The following is a 14794-nucleotide window of genomic DNA, read 5'->3' on the forward strand; positions in this document are numbered from 1 at the left end:
ACCAGTTACTGACAAAATACCTGTTTTTGGTTAACAACATCTTTCCTGCATCTACAATAATTCAGCACAGCTGACGTTACTTTTCTTTTTGTGACCATATCTTCCCTTCCTGTGTCTGTCTTCTATTTCTTTTCATTTCTAAGCTGTGGTCAATGACTGGTTATGAGGCTTTGGTTAAACGGATTGGTTTTGGTGGTTCCCTGTGCATGTCCAGCCTGAACATTGCTCATTAGCAATAAACTCTGTATGCTTAAATCATGGTGCATGAAAACAACATCTCTTGTAGATGAAGTGAAAAAAGGAAAACAGTGAATTGTTTCCTTTTTTTGTATTAAGCAGCAAAAGTTGTGGAGTTTACTTTTCATAACACTTCCTGTGATGTGTTTACTGTCCATGGTTACATCATGATAATGCCAGAACTATTCATTGTCCATCTTAATTCTGAATTTTTTGTAACTATGTGGACCCTATCTGAACGTGTATTTAATTTTAGTACATTTAAATAACCAAATGACTGTAGAAGTTTGTCACAACAACCAGTCAAAACTTGTCTGTACATGTAAGACTTTCTTTATCAGCTAATGTTTGATTTATAGAAATGGTTAAAAAGATTATTCTAATTCACACAGCACCCAGAATTAGCAATCAGCATTAGCATTTAGCACATCAGAACCAGTGAACTACTACTGAAGGCAGGGCTGGGCGATATGGAAAAAAAATCCTATCACGATAATTTTGTCTTTAGACAATATTAATATGTATCACAATATAAACCAAATCTTTTTTTTTGTCACACTTAAATTTTCGGTTACTCATAAGTTAGTTGTGAAGACATTAGAAGGTTATTTTTAATTTAAATATGATTTATTTTCTGTTAGAGGTTGAATATGACAGATGTGCTGAAGAACATTATGTAACTGTTTCAGATAAATAAAACAGTTACATATATTTAAGACTGAACTAAAAGTCTGACCAGGAGGCAAAAGCTTTCAAGTTTTAAAAGATAACACAAACAAAACAGACCATCTTCACCAAACAATGCCGGGGGCATACATGTGGGGGATGTGTTCCTTAACTGTCATAAAACTGAAAGTGAAACTTAAAGGTGCGGGAGACTTTTGTGACCAATTTTTCATCAGATCTGTAAAACCTCAGTCATAGCCGAAGTATCATTAATCTGTAAGTCTTTCTATGATTACTCACCTGAATCTCTTGCTTTACAGTGAACAATTTTGAGGTGCCATCCACCATTAACAAACCATGTGTTTACAAACAGAGCCGGGAGGTAACTCGGGCATCTTCAGAATTTTGTCGCAATGTGCATCGTGGGAAACGCTGGTTCACGCCGCTGTCTGACAGCGGCAGCTGCTACAGACGATGTGGAAACGGCAGGAGCTCCCTTCCCTCTATGCTTATTCCTCCAGCCGTTTCCGCGTTTCAGCTGTTTTCGCGTCGTGTTTGTTTCATCCATATAATATCATATGGTTGTACTGCCGCTGTCAGGCGGTGGCATGAGCCTTCGCTTCCCACAATGCACATTGCGACAAAATTCTGAAGATGCCAGAGTTCTGTAAACACATGATTTGTTTATGGTGGATGGCACCTCGAAATTGGTCACCGTAATGCAAGAGATTCAGGTGAGTAATCACAGAAAGACTTACAGATTCGTAATACTTAGGCTATGACTGAGGTTTTACAGATATGATGAAAAATTGGTCACGACAGTCCCTCACACCTTTAAGGAAAAGTGAGTCTTTGTGTTCTTCACATAGTCTACATGTATTAATTCGGTACACCTCCGTATTGTATTGAAGGCTCCAAAACCAAAACTGTTCAGACCCTACTTTTCAGGTCGCCCGAGTTCTCGGTCACATTTTCTCCTGAGGGCACACTCATTACCTCCCGCTGCAGCCCAAACATTAGCATGTGTGCTGCAGCTGCTCTTACACCTGTGCCGTGTGCATCAACCTAACTTGACATGGCTCTAGTATGATTGGTTCGGTGCATTGCTACTTAATTATGGTTAGCTGTTCTTATGCCTATCAAAACATGGACGAATGAATTCTATCGAAATTGTATCGAGCATGTCTCATATTTCTATTGAGGAAAAGTTATTTTGCAACCGACACACGTGAATAGTCACTTCCACTTATTTATTATTTATTTATTTATGCGCGCACTTGGACTTATACTCTCTGCACTTTTTTAAAGAATTTTCTGCTGCTGTGGTGTTGTTTTATATATTGTGTTTTTAATCATTTGTATATATGTTTTTATACATTGTGCCAACACTGAAGGAGAGCAACCCTTAATTTCATTGTAACTTGTTTTTTTACAATGAGAAATCAATAAACTCAACTCAACTATATTGTTATATATCGCAACTCCAGATCTTCATTAGCTCCATAGTCAAGGGCCCTGACAGGAATATTAACCTATATATACCTGTTTTTGAAGGTAGTACTTACTAAGCAAAATGGGGGGGATGGAAAGAAATTGCACGGACTACATTTATATAGTGCTTTTCATCCTTACCAGGCAAAGTCCTTCATGAAGTGCCTCACATTGACCATTCCACACTCACTCACACAGCAGTGGCAGAAGAGATGGCAAAGTGAGTCACTATCCTGCCTACTGGGAGCAACTAGAGGTTCAGTATATTTCTGCTACACAAAGTGGCTTATTTGGACTTTTTCCTTCCTGGATATTTTCATCTCTGTGGACCTCTAAAAGGGATCCAAATGAAAACACTGAAAGGGGTAGAAACTCTTTGAAGTTCTGCCTGTGGTGATACTTTATGTCACAGGTAGACATGGCTTCATTTTAACGGGCCCCAAGCTAAAGGGAAAAAAAGGAAGAATCAGTGGCCTAGATGGAGAGCATGGTTTGACTATTTTCTGTGTTCCACTTTAGGATAACTTACTTTTTCAGAAGGAAAAACAACACATTTTAATATTTTAGCTTTAGTTCTGCTTCATACGGGGTTCTTACAGGTTTCTACAAGTTAAATTTAAGACTTTTAAAGGCCTTTTTAAGACTACTTAGAACAGAATTTAATGCCCATTTCACGGCCATACTGGCAGAAGTTCATGACTCAGAGAATTTAGGAAAATGTATTTATTTACCCCAATGCCTTGATTCCCACCGTTCTGAATCGTTTCCCACCAGGGGGCTGCAAAGTTAGTGATAACTGGTTCCTAATTTCAAAATAAAATGTTGGGTTGGAGCAGATGGAACTGAGCCAACTCTATTTTTTTGCAGCTTGGACATTTAACAGACACATGTAAACACAATAGAGCAAACAAGTTTATGGCAACATAACTTGAGACCTACCATATCAAATTTAAAGGAGTGATATTTTGCTTTTTTTTAAATGAAATTATGCACTGTGAAACATTGCCCTGTGGTCTACATAAACTGTAAATGCTATGCTTGGGTCTAAATTCTTCATTAATTGAACTCCACAGGTCCACCTTCAACCCTATTTCTTAGTAATGACACCAGAAAGGTCGTTTGAGCACTGGCCCTGTAAATGCACGAGCCACTTCATGCCCCACCCCCTCCAGGTTGTTGGCTGTGCTGCTCTGTCTCGTCCAACCAACAACTGAACATTTTAGGTAATTGCCTCGAAGTTTGGACATATTTTCAGTATGGACTACAACCGCTGCTGCTGACACTTGTGGTGTACTCGGAGAAATGATCGTTAGGAGTCTTGACCTTATATGTGCAAATGTCGTGATGTCACTAGTTATAGACACAAAAAATTAAGCAGGAATTAAAACGGGTTGTAGAAATCTACTCAATTTTTGCCAAAATGAATATAAAAATAGCTTTACAGCACCTGGAGCGTTCAAATTCAAATCTTTTGAACCGTTAGGGTCCAAACACACAAATAAATGTACCAAAGACTAATAAAAGTGGGTTAAACAAAATATGACCCCTTTAATACATAAATGAGAGGTTTACTAAAAGCAGCCCTGCACAGTTTAAAGGCATTATGTCTAGTATTTCTACTTTCACATATTAGAAATGACTCCATTACAGTCTTTATAATGAAGATATGTATGAATATGAATAAGTATGACCCCTTTAATACCATTTAGAGACTTTTTTTAAGGTATTAAAGGCAGATTTGTAAATTCAAGACTTTTTAGACCCTGCGGGAACCCTGCTCATATTGACAGGGAGCTGCTGTATTATCAGAGTGTAGCAGGAATTCTTGCCATAACTTGAAAGACAGTTTTGCAGATGGTGTCTTTTTTTAATACCAGTTGAAATTATACATGTTCTGTGCAGTAATGTTAGCTGTGCCTCCAAACCAGATTAGAAACTATCAGCTTTGAATTTTCCTGACAGGGGAGAAAATTCCAGCCGCTTTGCAGGCACACATTATAAACTTCAGGATTGAGTCCGTATGCCCTTTAAGAGGGTTATTTATAGCATTAATTATAGCAAATAAATCACTTAATGAAAATTAAAGAGGGTTGTTTTGGTAAAATAGGGGCTCACTGTCTCTTTCTCTCTGCCCCCGCTTTTTTAATCTGGTCTCTTTCTTTTAATATACGGTCTGAGTTCAGCGACACTATGACAGAGTGTGGGGAATAGATGCTAATGCAACCGCCATTTCACCTCCGCTGATGGATATGGAGTCACAGCGTGAAGACAAAGTGTGGAGTCTGCAAAAGGAAGGGATTCATTCCTGCTCTGAAGGATATATGCTTATCTCAGGCAGCGGCCCAATCAGCACTTCCAGGCCAGGCCCAGTGTTTTCTTAAAGTTGTAATCAGGGAAATGAGCCCATAACTCCCACTGTTAATCAATGAAGCTGTTTGCGGCACGAGATGAAAGTGTATGTAAACAGAGCTGTTGAATTATTGGTGTTGATTACATAAACTCTGAGTCAGTGGAGGGATTGATTAGTCTCCGCTTAGAGCAACAGTTGACTGTTAAAAGAAATTCAACTGAGTGCACATGTTGTGTTATGTGCTGCTGTCATTGGTTGTGCTCGACAAGGCTTGTTCATAGTGAATGTACAACAGGGGTGTCAAACTCATTTTCTTTCAGCTCAACCTGATCGCAAGTAGGCCGGACCAGTAAAATAATAACATAATAACCTATAAATAAGAGCTCCAAATTTTTCCCTCTGTTTTAGCGCAAAAAAATAACATTAATAAGTGAAAATATTTTTATTTACAAACTGTCCAAACTGTGAATAATCTGAAAAAACTGAAATTTCTTAAGAAAATTAAGTGCAATTTTAACAATATTATGCCTCAACCTATCATTTATACAAGTGCATTACAGGTCAACTCTATAAAGGCACAAAACATTTAGTAACAGGTAGAATATTGTTAAAATTACACTTAATTTTCTTTAGACATTTCAGGTTGTTCATATTTGTTCAGGTTATTCACATTTTTTGTGAAAGGATAGTTTGTAAATGTAAACATTTTCTTGTAATTTGACATTTAACGTCACTGCCCGTGTCTTTACCCGGAAGTAAACCTACCTCAACACAGAAGGAAAAAAAAATTATTACTTAAAGACACAGGCAGTGACGTCATCCAATCAGTGTGAAGTCATGCCATCTGAAGGTACCTGGGCGAGATCAAGGGTGTCATGGATGGACAGCCCACTACTTTTGCTTCATAATTTTTGAACCAGACAAGTTTAAGACAAATATTACACAGAACTGTAAAGGTCTAAATGCCATCTTAAACATACTCAAAGGACAAAATTTAGTTTCAAAAATTTTTAAATGAAAAATATCAAAAACTACTGTGTCACAGATGGACAAAGAATGAATGTCTATTTTTTTGCAAGAATTACATAGTTCTCAAAAATGAAGTTCCTTTGACATTTTCATCCTGAAGTACATTCAGTGTATACCTTAAACCCTCTATTTTACAACCTAATAATTGGTTAGAGGAAAAAAATACTTGATCATTCCTAAATAGCAAGAGACTTCACAAATGGCAGCGTCACAGATGGACAACAAAAGTAAATATCAAATTAAACATTTTTATTTCAATTATCAATATCATATACATTTTTAGTAATATTTAGAACTTACAAATAATATTACCATTATATTCAAATGTATTTTACATAGATATTTGCATTTATTAATTTTAAACACTGTGTGTTTAGAATATGACATAAATAATATCATAGTCAAATATCAATGTATTTCGAATAAATTTAGTTTATTTATGAGTTTATAAATGAACCCAGAACAACAGCAGAAAACTTTGTCACTTTCCAAACATTCACATTCTTTTTTGTCACAATTTTTTTCTCATTTCAAAATACATTTTCCTGAAAATATAAGTAATTACCTACCCAAAAAAATGTTTGTTGTAGATTATTGTAATTTAATTTTTTTGACCAGATGTTAACCTTCCCTTGACTTTGCCCACTTACCTTTTTCCGTTAGAGTTAATGTTGTTGTGTGTTCTCTTTTGCAGTTAAGTTTTCACTTTTGCGTTTGTGTTTTCACTTTTGCGTTTGTGTTTTCACTTTTGCGTTCGTGTTTTCTCTTTTGCATTCGTGTTTTCACTTTTGTGCTTGTGTTTTCACTTTTGTGTTCGTGGTTTGCACTTCAGGGCCACGGTTTGTAAATGTAAACATTTTGTTTAAAACAGACAACATGTTTAAAACAGACAAATCATCACCACTGGGAGTCAGAAATGCTAATGGGGGATCTGTAAGGTCAATGTTCAGGTGGGTATGTCACCTAACACTTGAAGTAATGCAGATGTCTTTCTGAACAGATATCATGTGTGTTTTGTGATACTTTGACTAGTAGTAGTAGTGCTCCATCTGTTGTTGCTTGTTTGCGTAAAGTTAAGGTGTTAATCCTTTTCATCAACATATAATCAGTACTTCAGAAAACACCAAACTTCAGTCACGCTGGTTAAGGAACATTAAAGTTAATTTTCAATTTTTATACATGTGTTTTCTGTTGTGCTAATGTCTTTGTTGCAGTGGTGTGCAGCTGTTAAAGGAATAAAAGGGAACACTCAAATTCATGTTGCTTCTGGCAGACACTGTCAGAGAAGTAATGTTGAGCGCAGCCAATGCAGAGGATTATATCTGTCAATGAAGTTGAGCTGCAATGGTGAGTTAAAGGTCCAGTGTGTAAGATTTACGTGGATTTAGAAGGATCAGCTGCAGAAACAGATGGTAATGTTCAGAATTATGTTTCCATTAGAGTACAAACAACACTAAAATGAGTTGAATCATCATGTTTTGGTATCATTTATCTCTACAGATGGAATAGTTCGCCTTTCATGCACTCAGCCGTGTTTCCTCACGGTGGGTGGTATCTGGCATTAAGGTGCATTGCAGCAGTGTCTCCCATTAATTATTTATATATACAGTATGGTGATGGCCTGTCATTGTCTATTTTCTTATGCCACGTTGTCACTATTGACCATGTAGCAATATCGATTAATTTACAGATGTGCTGCTGACTTTATAGTAAATAGCAGTGAAAATTAAAGTAACCACAGTTTTGTAAGGCAAATATTTGACAATATACACTAGCGGGTATATCTGCATAATTGTCATGATTTGGTATTTGCTTTACTTTGAGCTAGAGTTGGACAATGTGGACATTTATTTATTCATTAATTCATTTGTTTGTTCTTTCATTCATTCATTTGTTCTTTCTTTCATTCATTTATTGATTTATTTTTTTATGTTACAAATGACTGATCTTAATCAATTGGTTTCTGGCTACATACTATACTATACTGGAACCCCAGGGTTCTGTCCTCAGCCCGCTCCTCTTCATCACGTACATCCTTCCACTGGGCCGTGTCATCAGCCGTCATGGTGTCTCTTTTCACTGTTATGCTGATGACATGCAACTCTACCTCAAGACCCACCCCAACCCTTCGTCCGCCTCATCATCCGCACCATCGTCCTCCACATCCCTCCCCTCTCTCTCCACCCTCACCACCTGCCTTGACGAGATAAAGGCGTGGATGAATTGCAACTTCCTCCTCCTTAACAGTGACAAAACCAAAGCCATCTTGATTGGCACCCCCCATCAGGTCCAGTCCTCCTCCATACCCTCCATCTCCTTCTCTGACCAGACCATACCACTCTCAACCTATTTAACAAACCTTGGTGTGAAACTGGACCCACACCTCACATTTGAAAATCACATCAAACACCTGTTTAAAACCTGCTTTTTCCACCTTAAGAACATCTCCAAACTCCGCCCCTCTCTCAGTGTTTCAGACGCAGAAAAGCTTGTCCACACCTTTGTCTCCTCAAGGCTCGACTACTGTAATGTCCTTCTTTATGGGATCCCCAAGAAACAGCTCCAAAAACTTCAGTCCATTCAAAACAGTGCTGCCAGAATCCTCAAATCCGAGCTTCCATCTCACACCACATTCTTTATCCTATGCAATGAAAAATAACTTTAGAATTCATTATCATGGTGTGGGGATGCTCTGTGTCTGTTCACTTTTTTTGGTAGTTTTTTTGGCACTAGTGTTTACATGGACTCAAGAATGAACAGAATTGACTTCAGGTTTTCAGATAATAATACAGAGAGAGTGGATACATTTGATTGAACTCATGGTTCTTGTTGATTTTAGAACAGAGACTTAGAAACCTGTCATCCTACATATACACACTTTCTGTGTTACCAGTCTATATTTGCAGATGTAGTAATAGTGAATACACCATGAAATGAAAAGATGTCATTTTATGATTTGAGGCCAATTAAATAAATACATTGTGGAGAGAGATGGGGTAATTTGGGGTATTTTGTACCTGCTTCCCAACAGAAAGTAGATATTCACATCAAGTATCCATGAAGGTGAATGGCTCTTTTCGTGACATCTCCTCATTGATTATAATTTGTATTTGGAAACTTATCAGATCAAATATTTGATTAGAACAAAAGAAGGTTGTTAGCATTAGCAGATCCCACAATATCTGTACCCCATTTTACTTCTCTTTTCATTGCTTTTTCCTCTTCATCATTTTGCTCTAGTATGGCATCATTAAATACATTCCCAGGAAGGCTTACGGTAATGAAATGAGCAGAGAGCAAGCCTTGTCTTGTGTCTCACCCACCGGCAGCCCTCAAGAGGTTCATGTCAAAATGTGACTTATTATATACCTCTCACTGTCCTCTCCCTCGGGCTAGAACAATACCATGCCAGCGCCTAGTGGTTTGCCACAGGGGGCCATAAAATGTCCCTTTCCAAATGCTTCTGGTGCTGCAGGTGCTTTTAAAGTGGCTTGTACTTTTGCAAAGTGAAAATTTCGTCAGGGATTAGCACTTCACCCTCACCAGAAGACCCCGACTGCTTGCAAATATTTAATTGCCCGTGACTTGCTGGTGGATAGCTGGGTTCAATTAGTGGCGGATGCTCCAAGGTGTGGCACCCGTCACAGAAACATTTGAGAAACTGTCTGGCAGCTGTGTAATACAACGACCCAGACAGACGCTGATTGGACAGCAGTGGCATGGCAGGCGCATTTTTTGTTGTTTTTTTTTTTGCAGGAAGAATAACTAACAAGCATCCCCTGTTATCTTCCCATTACAAGCCTTGGGGAAAACAGGGAGAGAATGGAGGGGAGGGGGAGCAGACGGTGGCAGAAAACAGAACCAAGTTATTCCCCTTCATGTCACAAAGGATCTGAGCCACGAAATGCTTCAGGTTAATGAGATGAGATGGAGCAAACACAAATGAGTATCAGTTCCTGTCTAATTTGTTTTGCCTGCCAACTGGGACAATCTGCAAATACACACTGGTCATCATATTACCACGTGCATCTGTTTGCTTATTTACTCCACGTCTCACAGTAAAAACAGAGACAGGCCCAAATGATAATAATATCACACTGACTGTAATATTTCATCATACCCTGCAGGCACTAGGAGAGCAGAAAATGTAATCTGATTAGACATGACTTAAATGATGCTATCTTTATGCCCAATAAATCTTGTTTTCCATTTAATTTAAACATTACCGTGTGAGATGACATGGCCCTCTTTAGGCATTGAGTAGTGTAACAGCTCTGAATTGCATTACTGGGGAATATACCGGCGTAAACAGCAAAGTAATGTCTCGTTTAAGTAAGATTTTAATCATAAAGTTGGCATTATTTTTGTCCTTTCAATACTTTGACTTTTCTTTCTCCGTCATATGTCATCATTCCTTCCACAGTAGGGATGTAAATGCATCGGTGTGTATTACACTTTATAGCCAAAAAGTTAAAATATTACAAGATTTCAGTATCTTATATGTGAGGATTTTAGGTTCTTTTTTTAGCATTGTGGGTTAATTCCTCTCCTTTGGCTGATTCAGACCACTTAAGGCATCATTTTTTCCCATTTAGTCAAACAAATCGGTCCATTGTGAAAATAATCAGATTAAATAACAATATTACTTTCTATGTTATATTCATGACAATGCAAGCATATTGTTAAATGTAGGAACATTTTGATAATATAGTGGTACGTGGATTTGTTATAATTGCCCTGATGTGCTGGTTTTAAGAATTAGTGAAGGGTAATCCATATGAAAAGCTGATAAACTCTTAAGCATACAGGATTTGATTATTCTGAATCAGTGCATTTATTTTGGAGTATTTTCAACAGTGGATTAATGTGTCTGTTGCTATTAATATAACTGTTTAGCCTTGTACTTTATATACATTACTTACTGCTACTGATCACCTGTTAGTAGCTGCCTGTAGTGATTCTGTTGAATGTATAGTTTAATTTTAATTTGACTTGTCTTGCTAATCAGTGGCAGAGCTCTTTATCGACAGACTGGGGACTATCAGAGGTGGACTGTAGGAAATAAGCTACTTATGGCTGTTCTGCTTCAGGGATCAGATTGGAATTGATACAGAGGAGGGAGTAGGCTGTGATCCTGTCCGCAAATGATGAGGGTTTGGCTGGGTTGTAGGCCAAGGATTTCATCCCTCGCTAGCACCAGGATAGCTGGAGGTTTGTGGAATAGCGCCAGGCTGTGGCAGATGGGTGATGCAGATTTGAGGGATGTAGCTGTGGGCAGATTTGTCAGACTTGTCTGTGTAGTGGTGAATGCTTGGCCCTATGATGACCCTGCCTTTTCTAGAGAGTTCAGCTCATTCTTGTAAACAGACATGCAGCAGGTTAAGATCATTCGATCACAAACTGTGGCCCCTGCACTGGTCATGCTTACTACATTAATTGTTCTTTGTGTATTACTTATAAGCAGGAGAGGCACAAATTCAGTAAAAAATCACCATAAATCCACCACAGTGGACCTTTTTAATACGTGGATTACAGGCAAGGGCAGAACCTATGGGGAGCAGCCATTGCCGGCCAGAAGTGACATACCATCATTGATGTCAGGTGATCGAATGCGAGTAAACAAGCAGCAGTCAGTGAGCAAGTTTGAGTGGAAAGCACTAGTGATGTCCCATACTAGATTTTTTTGCTTCCGGTCCGGTTTTTTTAGGATTAGTTTTGCCAATACCAATCTGATACCAACTTTTTACAATAAAATTTTGATTTAAATTTGGAGTCATTATTTATAGGTTATTATTGCTATTATTTTACTTGGGATCACAATTGGACTGAATGTGAAGCCTGAACTAAAACAAGTGTGACACCTTTGACTCTTCATAACTTTAGTGTCATTTTTGTACTTTCGAAATTCATACAGTGGGACAAATTAGAGCCTTTGGCAGCTGTAGCGTGTCAATGGACAGGTGCATCCAGGGATTATATGAGGGTGCGTTCTGCGCCGTACATTAGGGATGTGCAGATCACTACTCATTACTTGGGGGCTGGGTTGGGGGAGGGTCAAAAGAATGCCAGTTTATTTGCGGGGCGGGTTGGGTCAGATCAAATAATTCCACTGGTTGAAAAAAAACAGCCCCACTGGTTGAAAAAAAACCTGACTCGCGCATCACTACCTGACCTTAAAGTGAAACCTATAGACCCTTTACTAATTCCTCTAAGCTGTTGTGCAGCTAATTTTCCTTTCCCCTACCTTCAGAAACTTATATTTGAGGGAGCAGGATGTGTATTTAACTCCCCCCTCCCGCCCCAGAACTGGGTCCGAATTGGCCCAATTTTGTGTCTAAACCTGCTCCGATCTTCTGAAAGATGCCAGATCAGCAGCCAATACCAATCTGTAAATCAGATTGGGACATCCCTAGAAAGCACGTTTGCGCTTATTTGTGCGGCCATAACGTTTGCATTCTGCCATTGTCCTAGAGACGTGACCCAGCTCTGGCCGATAATATGTCATCTTAGACTGGTGTCTGCTGCACGGGGTCAGTGACCAGTCCATCACAGCCCAGGTAATCAGACACTACGAGTCTGCATCACTACCAGTGCTGGAACAGCCCATGAAGGAGGCAACTTGTCTCTGATCATGACTGACTGACAGAGCAGTGACTTAATACTCATACTTGACAACGAGCTGTAACGTAATTTACCTGATGGAACCGAGAGTTGTATACATGATCTTTTGGAATAGCTAGTAATGAAAATTCACTACAGGTACCCTTTAAGCTGCCTTTGAATTCTCTGATGGTCATCTGGAGTCCAGAGGTGCCAATACAGAACACAGCTGATGTACGGTGATTGTTGAGATAATGTGTTGATGCTTTGACCGACAGCTCAGAAAATCCCACAAGACGTTAATGTCATCTGCAAATGCCACTCCAGAATGCTGTGAGTGGAATGTTCTCATTATGCAGTTTTCCCCTCGTCCCCTGGCCCCCAGCACACTGACAGAACTTCACAACCTAGCTGAACTAATCAGCCATTTCCAACACTTCTTTTTAATTCTTGCATAAAGTTCATTGTCAAGCTCGGCCCACTTTTCTCAAGCATCTTGTCTTTGAGCAACAAAAACAAAAGTAATTAGTGTCTTTCTTTGCTACAGGCTGCTGTAGTTTCATCTAATCTTTCACAAGCATACATGTGCATACCCAGAGGAGCGGAGAGGAATTAATGAACTATGAGGGTTTAGAGAAGGGCTACAAAGAGAAACCACGAACCTCCAGAGGATTCGGGAATGGCCCAATGACTTGTCTCCCACAATATAATAGTGTGGCATCTCAAATGCGCCTGCTTAACTGGTGAAACAAATTGAATCAGCTCTTGGAAAACTGTCTGGTTGTGTAATGACAAGTACAACTGATGCACTCCGAAGGAAATGCAAGGAGGAATTGACCTAGCCTTTCTCTGAAGCATAGCAGGTCTCAAGTAATAGATTATGACACAAGTCGCAGGAGGAGCAGACATTGAAAAATTGCATATCTGCTTATTGTGTTTTTGAAGGGAAGCCTCTGAAGCTGTTGTCTTTACTCACTTCAGTAACCTTGTCTACTTTTGTTCTGGTGTTTCACGACAAGAACCTGTTTTTTAAACTCCATTTTACCTCCTTGTAAATCTCCCACCTGTCTTTTGCCTCTGTCCTGGACTCCCACAGGTTTGCAGACTCCATTCGAGGGATGCTGAAACTGATCCTGGTTCTGATGCTGGCAGGAGCCTCACTCTCTTCCACCTGGTTCACGCTCACCTGCCTGAGCAGAGTCACTCACCTCCCCTCCACTGCAGGTGGGTCCGCAGCAGCGTCACACAGAAGGTGACATTGCACACAGTAGGGAGTCATATATAACCCACAGCCAATTTAGTGGCTTTCTTGCTTCACTTGGCAACTTTTAGGATACTTTTAGCAACTTTTTTGTTTCATTTCAGTGCCTAGCAACAGAACTAGCAACTTTTTGGCAGATTTCAGCTTCTTCATTTTGAAAATGTTTGCAAAGACAGTCAGACCGAATCTCAGTTCACCCCCTGGCCCTCCCCTTTACCCCTACCCCTCCGTTTTGCGCCTACACATGAAGGGGTAGTGTTGTAACAATTCTCAATTAGACTGAAGGGAAGGGTTAAGGCGGGAGGGCTGTACAGCCCTTGGAATGGAGATTTTCCAGGACCACACTACAAACGGAGGGGTAGGAGAAATTTCTCATAATTCTGATTGAATCATTGGCAAGATGGAGGTAAACAGAGCAAAAATGTGCAGCGGTGTGATGAAAGAAACACACAAATGTAGGTATTTTCTTTGTAAACAACTTAATCATTTGATCGACCGCTTAATGCTTTTTCAATGTGTTATAGATCGCATTTCTGCAGTTTATAGTTTATAACCACAAAAAGACGACCAAAGCCCATGAAACAGAGATAGTTACAGCTACTGACAGCATGGTGAATACTTTTGGAAACAAAGTTGTCGTATCTGTTAGTAGCGGCATCGATGTCTGCTGATGACGGAACAGATTGCGAAGGGTTGTCCCATTTCATAGGAGAATGTTTCAACCCCTAACCGTTGCAGCTCCATTTCAAGGGGTAGTGTCAAGTGCAAGGGCCAAGGAGCAGGGGTAAGGGGGGAGGGCTAAGGGGTGAATTGGGATTGGGCCTTAATGTGTCTCCGGCTCTCAGAATCATGTACATTTTGAGCTGCAGTCCATTTCATAAACCAACAGACTATGGGGTTTTTATCAGTACCAGAGAGAGATAGTTCCAAGGAATTAATGTCATATTTCCAGAATAGTTATCATGACATGAGAAGTAGACAGAAAGGGCCATAACATATGGTAATGTGTAAAGAAAATACAGGGAACATGTGCACAGCTTCAAGACACAAAAAAACTGAAATAAACGTGTTCTAAAGGTTAAAGTCACTACTACTTAGTGTGACCCCTGACCCCATGACAAGAAGCAGAACAAACAGTTAGAAACATCTGATATGTTGAA

At 39.3% G+C, this 14794-nt stretch overlaps 1 protein-coding gene across 2 annotated transcripts in view; it reads left to right on the plus strand.

The window, feature by feature from the left end:
- slc49a4 (solute carrier family 49 member 4) overlaps positions 1-14794 on the plus strand; it is a 135931-nt gene that overhangs the window by 78169 nt on the left and 42968 nt on the right. For both annotated transcript variants that reach the window (XM_030125717.1, XM_030125718.1), the window contains one exon: positions 13470-13597. In XM_030125717.1, coding sequence (XP_029981577.1) covers positions 13470-13597 — 128 coding nt within the window. The remainder of the gene's footprint in view (positions 1-13469; positions 13598-14794) is intronic.

The sequence above is a fragment of the Sphaeramia orbicularis genome, chromosome 21, assembly GCF_902148855.1.
Source record: "Sphaeramia orbicularis chromosome 21, fSphaOr1.1, whole genome shotgun sequence".
Classification (NCBI taxonomy): Eukaryota; Metazoa; Chordata; class Actinopteri; order Kurtiformes; family Apogonidae; genus Sphaeramia; species Sphaeramia orbicularis.